The sequence below is a fragment of the Macaca nemestrina genome, chromosome 7 (genome assembly GCF_043159975.1).
Source record: "Macaca nemestrina isolate mMacNem1 chromosome 7, mMacNem.hap1, whole genome shotgun sequence".
NCBI lineage: Eukaryota > Metazoa > Chordata > Mammalia > Primates > Cercopithecidae > Macaca > Macaca nemestrina.
Window position 1 is genome coordinate 50,809,823 of NC_092131.1, and position 14,764 is coordinate 50,824,586.

Sequence of the window (14,764 nt, forward strand, 5' to 3'; positions counted from 1 at the left end):
TGGATGCCTTGTATGCTTCAGTGTAGCTGAATGACTTTATTTTTAGGTAAATACCATGATTTAGAATGCCAGCTGATTCAGGAGTTTACCAGTGCTCAAAGAAGAGGTGAAATCTCCAGAATGAGAGAAGTAGCAGCAGTTTTACTTCATTTTAAGGTAAATACTAAGAATTAAAAATGAAGACTAGTGTTCAAGGCTATGGAAATTGTGTAAGTTCTATATATTATAGTTTCTGACTTCCCCCATCATTATGTAACTATATCACAGTGATAATTTTCATTGTTTTGAGTAATTTGCATAGTTTATACTCTGTAAATGGTATTAAATGTTATATATTTAATATTTAAGGTTTTATATTCAATATTAATATTGAATTAAAATTAATTGATCAATTACATATTGGTGAATTTTTGTAGTTTGATAAAATCATACTGTCTGCCTTTTTACTTTCACATATTATGATACAGGTGAAAAGAAAGAAAACTTGACTGTAAATATCTGGTAGAATATAGGAACCAGAGAGTAGATGGAATATGACTAGTAAGAGAGTTAAATCCAGGGGACCTCAGGACCTTGTATTACAGAATTGTTTTCCTAGAATTTGAACTGGGGAGAGAATCCCTGTGTAGGAGTATATTTCTGCAAAGAAAGTGCTTAAAGAAATGGTTCTTCCTTCAGTCTGTTTCTTTGATTTGTATCAGATTAGGGAAAGGGAAGCCTATTTGTTGGACTTTTCATTTTGGTAAAATCTGAATGAGTATTGAGAATGGCTCTTGAGACAGTAGTGCACTTCATATTGCTTTCCTTACTGGTTTTTATGTATGATTTATTAATAGGCAAAAATCTCATTATAGTGAGCTTAATGACAAATTAGTTTGTTTTAAACACATTTTATTAAAATAGATTCAGTTTAAAAAGTAAATTTCCAAACTGCCAGCTGAATACAACTGTCCAGATTCTTGCAAGGAAAACTAAATGCTAGAGAAAGGCCAGGCGCAGTGGCTCACGCCTGTAATCCCAGTACTTTGGGAGGCTGAGGCGGGTGGATCAGTTAGCTCAGGAGTTCGAGATCAGCCTAGGCAACATGGTGAAACTCTGTCTCTACAGAAAATACAAAAATTAGCTGGTGGGGAGGCGTGCGCCTGTGGTCCCAGTTACTCGGGAGGCTGCGGCAGGAGGGTCGCTTGAACCTGGGAGACAGAGGTTGTAGTGAGCCAAGATCACACGATTGCACTCCAACCTGGTGACGGTAGTGAAATCCTGTCTCAAAAAACAAAAAGAAATACATATATATGTGTATATACACACACATGTATATACACACGTTTTAATATATATAAATATTTTTATATGTATATAAAACACATACATATATATATGTAAAACCTTTTCCCAAGACCTTGACTGTGTGTGTGTGTGTGTGTGTGTGTGTGTGTGTGTGTGTGTATGCATGTGGGTGGGTGGGTGTGAGTGGGTATGTTTTGGAGTTGGAGGAGATGGCTAAAGAATGATCATAGGACAAAAATCACTCTAAAGAACTCAGTTACATACTTCATCTTTCTTGTTTCAGTCCAAAGTTCAACAAGGATATGTACCAACTGATAAATTTTATCATAGAAAGTGACTAGGGAGACGATAACTTTATCAAGTTATTGGTTTTCTACAGTTAATTTTATTTAAGTCCAACAGGTGTTGCTATCAGCCATTTACTGGTAAATAGACATAGCTTTATGACATATAACACTTCTTTTATTGAAATACTAATTATTATAATTGAACCAGAATAATAACGTGTTTCTTCCTTGTAGGGTTACTCCCATTGTGTTGATGTTTATATAAAGCAGTGCCAGGAGGTAACGTAACAGTACACTTTATTGGATATTATTTTTTGCTAATTTGGTGTTTTAAAATCATTTAGAAATTATATGTTCACTGTGTAAAATGCCTCTGCTGTTTAGGGTGCTTATTTGAGAAATGATATATTTGAAGATGCTGCAATACTCTGTCAACGAGTGAACAAACAAGTTGGAGATATCTTCAGTAATCCAGAAACAGTCCTGGCTAAACTTATTCAAAATGTATTTGAAATCAAACTACAGGTAATTTTAAATAGTAACAAAGTAAATAGTTCTTAAGGCAATATGTAATTTTTTTCCTGTATTTTAAAAGTATTTTTAAAATTTAGTTTACTTAGGTAATGACCTTAGAAATAGTAATCTAGTTAAGGAGAAAGGAATCCTCATGCTTTTTAAAAAATGTTTTGTTATCCACCAAGAAGAAAGTGCTAATCAGTAAGTATTATCAGAGAACACGCATGAAATTTGTGTAGTATTCGTAGTAGTAATATAATATATTGTGGTAAGATAGCCTTGAAGACTTTTCTTTTTTTTGGTCCCTGCCTTCACCAATAGATGTCATTTGTGAAACTGAACAAGAATTCCAAGAGTAGTCTGTAGAATTTTTTTTTTTTTCTTCTTTTTTTTGAGACGGAGTCTCTCTCTGTCGCCCAGGCTGGAGTGCAGTGGCCAGATCTCAGCTCACTGCAAGCTCCGCCTCCCGGGTTTACGCCATTCTCCTGCCTCAGCCTCCCGAGTAGCGGGGACTACAGGTGCCCGCCACCGCGCCCAGCTAGTTTTTTATATTTTTAGTAGAGACAGGGTTTCACCATGTTAGCCAGGATGGTCTCGATCTTCTGACCTTGTGATCCACCTGCCTTGGCCTCCCAAAGTGCTGGGATTACAGGCGTGAGCCACCGTGCCTGGCCCAGTCTGTAGAATTTTTAATAATATGGTACTAACATGAAAAGGGAAAACACAGAAATTCAATTTACCCACATATCACTGTACTTTCAGATAACATTTCCTAAACTATGTTTACTACTGGATTAAACAACATTCAATAAATGCTTGCTTTTTTTTAATTTTAACACATTTCGGGAATTTTGATAGTGTTGTCATTCTCAAGAAGTGGGGATGTAATGTATAGCATTTCACACATTTACTAAGAAACCCTGTTTTATAGTAATGCCTATAGATGTCTGAAAGAACACTAGTATTACCTGGAGCTCAGTTTGGGAAATGCTGCTTTAAGGAATTGACTCTATTATTTGTACTCTCAGTTTTGTTTTTTGATCTACCTCACAGAGCAGAATAGGCCAATTTAAAAGGAAAGGTATTTCTAAATTCTTAATACTTATTCCTGAGACTGATATAGATCCTCTACAGGTAAATACGAGAAGCTGTAAAATTTAAAAACCTGTTTTAAAATATTTTATGATTGGTCTGTTTTCTGTACATTACCTTTTTGATTGGATTGTAAGTCAGAAAGGTTCAAAACTGTGGAGTGAATTTTAAAAGAATATCTTGAGAAGTTACAGAATTTAATGTTTGCCTAATTAACAGAATATTAACCTTTTTCTTTTAGAGTTTTGTGAAAGAGCAATTAGAAGAATGTAGGAAGTCTGATGCAGAGCAGTATCTCAAAAATCTCTATGATCTCTATACAAGGTAAATTTTTAATGATTAGAAAATAATAGATAACAGATTTTTTTATTTTTTTGATAGAAAATGAGGAGGTATTCAGGTATTTTTGAATAAGTTTGTCACCAGTTTACCTTTTAGCACTAAATGCTTAGCTGTATAGACTAGTTATTGCACAAGACTGTATTGTACAACATTCTTAATACATTAACTTGAGGAATTGGATGTTATGCTTTATCTTTTCTCTAAGCATTAGTGTACATTTATCTGCAGTCAAAACTTTAGAAACTGCAAAAGGAAGTGATGTAATCTTAAACGATAGTTTCAGCTCTAAGTCTTATGTAGGAACTTTTTTTGTGCTTTTATAAATGTCAGTGTTACTCTTAGAGATTATCTCAGAAGCTTCATATGGAGTTTTGTGGGGGTTTTTTTCTCTTGACTTTTCCCCACCCTATTACTCTTCTTCAGTGTCTTCATTTTGGGAGAAGGTTTTTCCAAAGTTACTGTAATGAGGAAGTCCATCTCAACAACAACACTGTTTTGACCCTATCTTCAGCAACGGGAAATAGAAAATTAGAGGGAAAGTCTACAAGGACAAAACAAAAGAGGGTGAACAGACAGTAGATCTCTCAGTACTCTGTTTTGGGTCACATGCGATGAATGGCATTAGACATACTTGAGGCCAGTCTGCCACTGTCGCCATTTCTGGACTAGTTCATTGCCTCACAATTTCTTTTCCTAGGAATTTGTAACAGTTCTCAAAACCATAAAGTTGTTCATAATATTTCACTGTACTTTTACATGTAACCCTGTAGAGTTGATCTCTGCATCGTAAGTACTCTCCCGGAGTTTAAGAAATGGTGGCTTAACATAAATCATTAAAGTCACATTGTAAAAATTTGTATTCCTTAATATTGTTACTATACCTAAAACATATATTAATCTTTTTCTCCCCCTTTTTCATGAAAAGAACCACCAATCTTTCCAGCAAGCTGATGGAGTTTAATTTAGGTACTGATAAACAGACTTTCTTGTCTAAGCTTATCAAATCCATTTTCATTTCCTATTTGGAGAACTATATTGAGGTGGAGACTGGATATTTGAAAAGCAGAAGTGCTATGATCCTTCAGCGCTATTATGATTCGAAAAACCATCAAAAGAGATCCATTGGCACAGGAGGGTGAGTATTTTTGTTAAATACTACTGTTAAAACTGAAGACATTAATAACTTCATTCTATTTGGGCAAATTTATCAAATGTTGACTATCATTAGAATTTTTTATGAAGAGTTCTTTTAATCCAGATTCTTATATTATTGATCAAATCTTGCTCTTAAACCACATGTTGAAATGACCTAACATAACATGATTAAAATGTAGGCCGGGTGCAGTAACTCACGCCTGTAATCCCAGCACTTTGGGAGGCCGAGGTGGGCTGATCACCTGAGGTCTGGAGTTTGAGACCAGCCTGGCCAACATGGTGAAACCCCATCTCTACTGAAAACACAGAAATTAGCTGGGCGTGGTGGCAGGCACCTGTAATCCCAGCCATTCGGGAGGCTGAAGCAGGAGAATCACTTGAATCCGGGCAGCGGAGGCTGCAGTGAGCCAAGAGCACACCACTGCACTACGTACAGCCTGGGCGACAAAGCAAGACTCTACGTCAAAAAAAAAAGTAAAGCAGATATTTGTCAATAAAAAAATAATTTTTTAAAACTATCAAGCAGAACACTAGTAATATAAAAAGTTCCATAGTTTCTTTCATTTTTTTTTTCTAGATAGAATAAGTTCCAGGTTATTGACCAGAAAACACATCTTTTTTTTGTTACTGTTGCAGGTGTGAAAAAAATAGAAAATAGTTTGCAGTTTAAGTACCTTGAATTGGTGAGTTTTGTTCAGAGACTTTAGCATAAAAAAACTATTAAATGAATACCTTAAAGCCTGCAATTATTTACAGACTAGAAGAAAGTAACTTGCTCCAAGGATAGTTGGCAACTCAGCTACCAGGCTTTAACTGCCTGGAAACCAGATTCTAAAAAGAGACAGAATGACTTTGGTGGACTGAGAGTCCAGAATCCCCACACATATGTATCCAAACCAGTTTCTTGTTTCCCATTTTGTTGTGTATTAAATAATGATTAGAGAGAGTTAAAATTAGTAGTAAGAGGTATACCTGAAAGGTAGTAGCAAGGAAGGGAAGAGAAAAACTAATGAGTAATAGGAATTTTGTGTGTGTGTGTGTGTGTGTGAGTTTACAGTAGTCTGGAGTTACATACCCTAGGAGCAAAAAAATGTCTAACCCTCCAAAGATACAGCAAAAAATGTCTAACCCTCCAAAGATACCCCATATAAGTGTTTCAGGTGACCCTCAGTAATTAAGAATAGCTAAATTATGTTTAATATATCTTCTTTAATATCATGAGTAAATGTGCAGAATCTTAAAATGACTTCATTTTAAAATTGTTAAACTTTTAAAGTTTTCTTTTTAAACAGGACTATTTAGTCACTTAGAATGCTAACCTGTTTGGAATAGCTCACTTTCTAAGGAAACCCAACAAGTTTTACTATTGAGTCAGAATTGTAAGGCTGAATTGTAAAGCAACTTCAGAAATTAGAAGTCCAAATCTACTCATTTATCAGATGAAAATCTTCCATTTGGAGATCAAGGCTAACTCTATTTCACAAAACTAGTTATTGGAATTAGAAATTAGGTCTCTTGGCTATTGGTCCATTTTTGTTGTTGTTGTTGTTGATATATACTAAGTTTGGAAGTACTCGAAGTTGAAATCTAAGTAAAATGTTTTCTTTTTTTCATTTTTCTTTATGATGTACTAGTATTCAGGATTTGAAGGAGAGAATTAGACAACGTACCAACTTACCACTTGGGCCAAGTATCGATACTCATGGGGAAACTTTTCTATCCCAAGAAGTGGTGGTTAATCTTTTACAAGAAACCAAACAAGCCTTTGAAAGATGTCATAGGGTAAGAGTGATTGTAAATTTATTTTACATATACAATTGTTCCTTGATATCTGTGGGGAGTTGATTCCAAAACCTCCAAGGATACCAAAATCGTGGATGCTCAAGTCTGTTATATAAAGTGTGTAGTATTTGCATATATCCTGTGCACATCCTCCTTTATACTTTAATTCATCTCTAGATTACTTATAACTTTATATATGTTATTACATTACCTAGTGCAATGTAAATCTCCATAAATAGTTGTAACTTTAGTGTTTAGGGAATGATGACAGTACATCTTCAGTACAGATGCAACCATTCTCTTTTTTTTTTCTTAAATATTTTTATCTGTGGCTGGTTGAATCTGCTGATGCAGATCCCACAGATACAGAACTTACAGATAGGGAGAATTGACTATATAGTTGTGTGTTTTAAGTCTTACCTTGTTTTACTAAGATACAAATTTACTCTCTGATTAGGAACAACTATTTTTTGTAATAAAAGATAGGATTTTTGTTTTGGAGATCAGAATAATTTTAAAATTAGGAATAAATGTGAATTTAAATTCGCATTTAAAATAACTTTAAAGTTGACCAGATCAAATTTTTGTTATGTAAGATTAAATGAAGATGTGAAAAGGAAGTTAGACTTTTCTCTTGAAGAAATCGTGCATCAGGGAAAGAACAGTGTTTTAAGAGCATCAACATCAAAGGGAAAGAATGAAGATTCGGCTCCATTAAAACTTAGATTTTCTTCTCTAATAAACACAGTTTAGCAAAATAAACAGATAAGTCAGAGTGATAAAGTATTAGTAAATGATACTACTAGCAAAAGAGTGTATGAAACATAATAGTAGCCAATAATTTTATAGTACATAATATGTTCCAGACACTTTTTTTTTTTTTAAGTTCTGGGTTACATGTGCAGAACGTGCAGGTTTGTTATATAGGTACACACGTGCCATGGTGGTTTGCTGCACCCATCAACCCCTCATCTACATTAGGTATTTCTCCTAATGCTAGTGCTCCCTTAGCCCCCCCACGCCCCCCAACAGGCCCCAGTGTGTGATGTTCCCCTCCCTGTGTCCATGTGTTCTCATTGTTCAACTCCTGCTTATGAGTGAGAACGTGCGGTATTTGGTTTTCTGTTCCTGTGTGTGTTTCCTGAGAATAATGGTTTCCAGCTTCATCCATGTCCCTGCAAAGGACATGAACTCATCCTTTTTTATGGCTGCATAGTATTCCATGGTATACACGTGCCACATTTTCTTTATCCAGTCTATTATTGATGGGCATTTGGGTTGGTTCCAAGTCTTTGCTATTGTGAGTAGTGCTGCAGTAAACATATGTGTGCATGTGTCTTTATAGTAGAATAATTTGTAATCCTTTGGGTATATACTCAGTAATGAGATTGCTGAGTCAAATGGTAATTCTGGTTCTAGATCCTTGAGGAGTCACCACACTGTCTTCCACAATGGTTGAACTAATTTATACTCCCACCAACAGTGTAAAAGCATTCCTATTTCTCCACATCCTCTCCAGCATTTGTTGTTTCCTGACTTTTTAATGATTGCCATTCTAACTGGCATGAGGTGGTATCTCATTGTGGTTTTGATTTGCATTTCTCTAATGACCGGTGATGATGAGCTTTTTTTCATGTTTGTTGGCTGCATAAATGTCTTCTTTTGAGAAGTGCCGGATACTCTTCTAAGCGTTTAAGAGAGTGTGGAGTGTGTGTGTGTGTGTGTGTGTGTGTGTGTGTGTGTGTATCTTGTTTGTATGTAGTTTACATACGGGGATGTGTGTGTGTGTGTGTATATATATGTATGTAAACTTATTTCATCATATAACCACCCTGTGAGGTTGTTATTTTGCAAATAAAGAACTGAAATACATGACTTTTAAGTAGTGGATTGAGAGTTGAGGCAGTCTTAATTATTTATGTTGATGTATATAATCTACATTTATATTGAGACTAAATTAAATTATACATGTGAATATAAATCAATAGAAAACAAGTCAAAGATACACATACACAGTTTGCAAAAAAGAAATGTAAGTCACTAGTACAATACTCAGACTCACTAATAGGGAAATGCAACTTAGAATAAGAGAATTACCATCCCATTTTCATTAGGTTGGGATAAATTGAGAAGTCTGATGACCAAGTATTGTTAAGGAAGTGGAGCAATAGCAGTTGTCACACACCACCAACGGGAGTGAAATTGGTACGGTTATTTTGAGGATTAATTTGGCAATTTCTTAGAGAAACTCATAGGTTCATGTGATATGTCTAACATCATAACAGCAGTTTTTGTCATGGTGAAAAATTAAAAGCAAACTCTCAGTGTCTATCAAAAAGAGAATTGTTAAACTGGTGTTTTTCATACAGTAGAAAACTATACAACAATTTAAATACATGAAGTAGAGTTACATGTATCAACATGAATAAATCTCAAAAATACTTAGTATTGGTATTACTGAATCATATGGTATTTTTTTTTAAGAAACTGCCAAACTAATAGTGTGTAGTGATATTTGATTATAGTTTTAGTTTTCATTTTCCTAATGCAGTGATGATTCATGTTGAACATCTTTTCATGTGCTTATTTGCCATCAATATATACTCTCTGGTGAAGTGTTTGTTCAAATCTTTTGTGCATTCTTAAATCAGTCATGTGTTTTCTTATTTTTTGAGCACTCTGTATTGTTACAATTTATCAGATGTGATTTGCACATTTTTTTTATGCCTGTGGCTTGTCTTTTTATTCTCATCAGTATTTCTAAGGATAGATGTTCTTAATTTTGATGACATCCAATTTAATAATACATTTCTGTTCTGGATGGTGATTTTGGTGTCATATAAGAAATCTTTGCCTAACCAAAGGTTACAAAGTTTTCCTCTTGTGTTTTCTTCTAGCAGTTTTATAGTTTGAGGCTTTATGTTAAGATGTATAATCAATTTTGAGTTAAGTTATACAGTATTGTGAATCAAAGTTCATAATTTTACAATTAGGCATCCAGTTGTTTCAGTTTCATTTATTGAAAAAACTATCATTTCCCGGCTGAATTACTCTAGAACCTTTGTCAAAAAATCAATGGACCATTTATATGTGGGTCTGTTTCTGGACTCTTCTGTTCCATTGGTCTGTTTTTATGCCTGTACTATACTGTCTGAATTGCTGTAACTTTATAATAAGTCTTGAATCGGGTAGTGTAAGTCCTCTAACATTTTTATATAAATCATTTTGTATTATATCTTATAATAGCTTGTCCGTTTTTGAAAAAGTCTGAGATTTTGGTTGGAATTACATTGACTCCGTAGTTCTATGTGGGGAGAATTGACATATTTTGATGCCATTATAGTATATGTAAATGGTCTTTTTAAATTTTATATTTAATTTCTAGTTTAACTTAGTTGTTAGTATATAGAAATACAATTCATTTCTTTATGTTGCTCTTATATCCATAAGGAAATTCCTTGTGGGCCTCAAGATCTTTCCCCTAAAACAGTTTTTTTGAATTTCACCTTGGCAATGTAAATTGATAGCTTGTTTTCACAGTTGCAGGACAAAGGAGAGAACTCAAGTCATCCCTCAGCCCACCTAAGACAAATGCATATCTCATTGTTTCCTCTGTCCTATTGTTTGTGTAAAAATGTAGATTCACTGAGCCAGATTAAGGTATAAGTGATTATTCCTCTACCCACCTCTGACATGCAAATTGTATATTCAGTGAAAGGGTGGATCACACTTAGAATACAACTGTTTGTCTCTTACCTACCTGTAACCTGGAAGTACCTTCTTACCCCTTCAAGTTGTCCCGCCTTTCCGGACAGAACCAGTGTACATCACACCTATTGATTGATGTCTCATGTCTCCCTAAAATGGATAAAACCAAGCTGTGCCCTTACCAACTTAGGTGGGCACATATCAGCGGGACCTCCTGAGACTGTGTCACAGGAATGTCCTTAATCTTGGCAAAATAAACTTTCTAAATTGATTGAGACTTGTCTCAGATACTTTTGGGTTCAGCCCTGCAACCTAACTAAACTCACCTATTAGTTCTATTTGCCTATTTTTTTTATTTGTAGATTCTACTGGCTTTTCTGTATAGATTATCATATTATCAGCCCATAAATACAGTTTTACTTATTTTTTCCAATATAGATGTCTTTTATTTTGTTATTTTGCCTTATTGCACTGGCCAGACTTCTAGTACAATGCTGAATAAAAGTGGTGAGAGTGAACACTTTGCTTTATTTCTGATCTTAAGAATAAATCATTTCGTCTTTCACCATTAAGTATGATACTAATTGGGTTTTTCATAGATGTTCTTTTTCAGATTGAGAAAATTATTTTATCCTACTTAACTATGAGGATTAGATGTTAGATTTTGTGCAAAACTTTTTTATTCTGTTAATATGGTAAGTTATAGTGGTTGATTTTCAAATGTTGGCCTTGCATTCCTTCTTTGATAAACTCCAATTGGTCATCAATTGACCTTTGACCTTTTGTCATATTTATATATTGTTGGATTAGTTTTGCTAAACTTTTGTAAAGAATTTTAACATCTGTGTTCATGAGGGATATTGGCCTTTTTTTTTTTTTTTTTTTTTTTTTTTGAGACGGAGTCTCGCTCTGTCGCCCAGGCTGGAGTGCAGTGGCATGATCTCAGCTCACTGCAACCTCCGCCTCCCGAGTTCAAGCCATTCTCCTGCCTCAGCCTCCTGAGTAGCTGGGACTACAGGCTCCTGCCACCATGCCCAGCTGAGTTTTGTATTTTTAGTAGAGACAGGGTTTCGCCATGTTGACCAGGGTGATCTTGAATCTCTGACCTCAGGTGATCCGCCCGCCTCAGCTTCCCAAAGTGCTGGAATTACAGGTGTGAGCCACCGCGCCTGGCTTTTTTTCCTTTTTATGTCTTTGTCTGGTTTTAGAATCAGGGTAATGTTGGCCTCGTAGGATGTGTTGGAAAATATTTCCACCACCCCTCCCAATTTTCTGGAAGAGTTTGCGTAGAATTGGTATTCTTTCTTTCTTTAAGTGGTTGGTAAAATTCACAAGTGAAGTCATTTGGGCCTGAATTTTTTTGTGTGTGAGGATTTTAAACTACAAATTCAACTTCTTTGGTAGATACAGAACAATTCAGGTTATCCACTTCTTTTTAAGTCAGCTTTGGTAGTTTGTATGTTTTAAGCATTTGTGTAGTTCACATAAGTTGTTGAATTTATTGGAATAAAATTATATTCATGATATTTTCTTATCCTTTTGATATCTGTAGAATTTGTAGTGATGTGACCACTTTCCTAATAGTAATTTATGTCATTTTTTTTTTTTTTCTGATCAGGCTAGAGGTTTATTCATTTTACTGATTTATTTCCCCCCAAAGAACCAGCTTTTGATTTCATTAATTGTTCCGTGTTGTTTTTCTGTTTTATATTCATCCATTTCTACTCTTTATTACTTCTGTTATTCTGCTTACTTGGGTTTTATACCCCCCACCACAACCCCCCTGTTTTTTTAGTTTTCTAAGGTAGAAGCTTGAGGTCATTGATTTAAGAACTTCCTTCTGTCCTAATCTAATGCAGGTGTTTTGTTTTACAAATTTCCCTGTAAATACTACTTTAGCTGCATCCCCAGAATTTTTGTATGTTGTGCTTTATTTGCATTCAGTTCAAATCCTTTTAATTTTGCTTTTGATTTGTTTTGGCCCAAACGTGATTTAGAAATATGTTATTTAGTTTCCAAATATTTAGGAATTTGTTAGATATCTTTCCGTTACTGATTTTAAATTTGATTCCATTGTGGTCAGAGGATGTACTTTGTATGATGTGAACCCATTTTAAATTTATTAAGACTTGTGGTTTTCTTTTAGCCCAGAATATGGTCCATCTTTTTTGTATGCACTTGAAAAGATATATATATCCTGATGTTGTTGGATGGAGTATTGTATAAATGTCAGTTAGGCTTAGTTGATTATGTTGTTCAAGTCTTCTATATCTTTACCAATTTTCCATTTGCCTCTTCTGTCTATTATTCATGGATGTTTGGATGTAAATAGGAGGAGTGTAAGAATGGCTTGTGAAGAAAGTAAGAGCATTTTTTGTGCATCAGTGATTAGAGGAGGAGGGTGAATATTGGAGTAGAGAGACTGATGAAGGAGGGGTAAAGATTGGGGTAGTTATTAATAAGACCAGGAAGGAAGCTGAGTAATACCAAATTATAATCAGTGGGAATTCAAAGGGGGTTATAGAATTCCTATCAACTTCTAATTTAATACATCAGGTAATAAGTATTAACCCCAAGAGAATACGTGAATGAAGACTACAAATAGGTTTGACAGAAGCAGAAATCAATGTATAAATAATATGGAAAGCAATTATAAGAAGTCGAGTAATTTTCTGTTAAAAAAGGATTTTATTTTCCCAGCATAACTAATAATTATTTTACTAAATAGCTAGTTTAACAGCAACAGCAGCACCAAAATGAATATTGTAAGCTCACTATGTGCAAATACTGTGCTAAAAACACTTTACGCTTATTTTCGTATTTTATTCTCACTTCAAGGCTAGAATGTAAGTACTGTTAATATTATTCCCATCTTCCAAATGAAGAAATTGAGGCATGGTGGGGTTAAATAACATCTCAAAGGTTCACTTAGTCAGGAAATGATAAAACCATTATTTGAGCCAGTCATATTTTATGGTGCATCTATTATTAATTTCTCCATCTCCACTCCCCAGTGAAACAAAGAATTCTTTTTGTTCTAAGTTTTACTAGACTGTTCTTTGCTCAGTCAGTGGCTCTCAAACCTCTGACCCACAGTAAGAAATGCGTTTTACATGTTAGCCCTGTGTATACATATTTAAATGGGGGAGGTATACATTTTATGAAGGTGTACTTGTATTTCACTATTGGATTGCAGTCCAAGTTTGAAAAACGTTGCTCTAAGTCAGGAGAGTTATAGGCAAATATGGAGCGTTAAAATTGTGTGTATGTGTGTTTGTGCATGCATGCGCAGTATGGGGGGAGCTGTGAGTTATTTTGATACCTGAAACACTGACTACATCTTATAAAAAATTGCTTAAAAAATTGGCATTTTCAAAAGGTAGACTTGAGGAGTGATAATTGTTTGGTTTTTGTTTTTAAGCTCTCTGATCCTTCTGACTTACCAAGGAATGCCTTCAGAATTTTTACCATTCTTGTGGAATTTTTATGTATTGAGCATATTGATTATGCTTTGGAAACAGGACTTGCTGGTAAGTATATTTGTGTTACACTTGTGTTAAATTCCTTTGATCCTGCTTGGTTAAACTATATGCATAATGTTTTGCGTATAATCATCTCTGTTTGTCAAATTCAGTTCAGTGCAATGAAGTTGGAGCTTTTATAATGCAAAGATTTGCCAGGTGCTAAAAGCTATACAGAATGGTTCTCTCATATTGTTTACATACGGCATAATAGAATAATAGGCTACCTAAGTCACTACAATGTATGACACAATGTCTTACAATGCTGTCAAGGAACAAAAATGAAGGCAAAAACAGTTCTGATTGGGGAATTGAGTAATCTAGATTTAGAAAGAGAAGTATTAAAAACTAAGTCTGGAAAAAAATAGATTCACATTAAAATTCTTATTTTGCTTTTGGTCTTTTGGTCTTAGTAGTTAGTATTAGTAGCATAATAATGACCTGAGTCCAGTCTCATTAATGCAGTTGTCTGCTTCATCTGTTTAATGGTCATCTCAAACTTAACATATCCAAAATGAAACTCTTTATCTTCCTTCTAAACCTGTTCCTTTCCCATTCTTCCCATGTCATTAAAAGGCATTACCAATATGCATGATTAGTGTATGTCAGTTTTTTGAAAGGCATTACTAATCATTTACCACTTGCTCAAGCCCCAACAAAACCCAGGAGTTCCTTAATTCCTCCTTTTCAGAAATCAATCCTGATAGCCAGTCCATCAGCAAATCCTGTTAATATACTTCCAGGCATAAGCCAGATTCATGTACTTTTCTCCATCTTCACTGATGCCACCCTAATTTAAACACCATTTTCTCTGACAACTTGTAACTGGTCTCCCTGTATACATTCTTGCCTCTCCACATTACTGACTTCATGTAACAGCCAGTTTAATTATTTCCTTATTTAAAACTCTGTAGTGGTTTCCTATTACTCTTAAGGGGAAAACAACAGCAAACTCTAAAGAAGCATGACTTTTTATCTGGCCTGGTATGTATTCATCATCTCTCGTTGCGTTTCTTCTCACTGAGCAGTCACTCTGACCCTCATTGTTTTTCCTTGCTTAGTCTCTTTGCACTT

At 34.7% G+C, this 14,764-nt stretch overlaps 1 protein-coding gene across 1 annotated transcript in view; it reads left to right on the forward strand.

Moving 5' to 3' along the window:
- The window catches only part of LOC105473607 (exocyst complex component 5), a 69,319-nt gene that overhangs the window by 33,308 nt on the left and 21,247 nt on the right, over positions 1-14,764 (forward strand). The window contains exons 7-13 of the mRNA XM_011727463.2: positions 47-156; positions 1,809-1,853; positions 1,959-2,099; positions 3,424-3,506; positions 4,450-4,659; positions 6,314-6,461; positions 13,591-13,699. Coding sequence (XP_011725765.1) covers positions 47-156; positions 1,809-1,853; positions 1,959-2,099; positions 3,424-3,506; positions 4,450-4,659; positions 6,314-6,461; positions 13,591-13,699 — 846 coding nt within the window. The remainder of the gene's footprint in view (positions 1-46; positions 157-1,808; positions 1,854-1,958; positions 2,100-3,423; positions 3,507-4,449; positions 4,660-6,313; positions 6,462-13,590; positions 13,700-14,764) is intronic.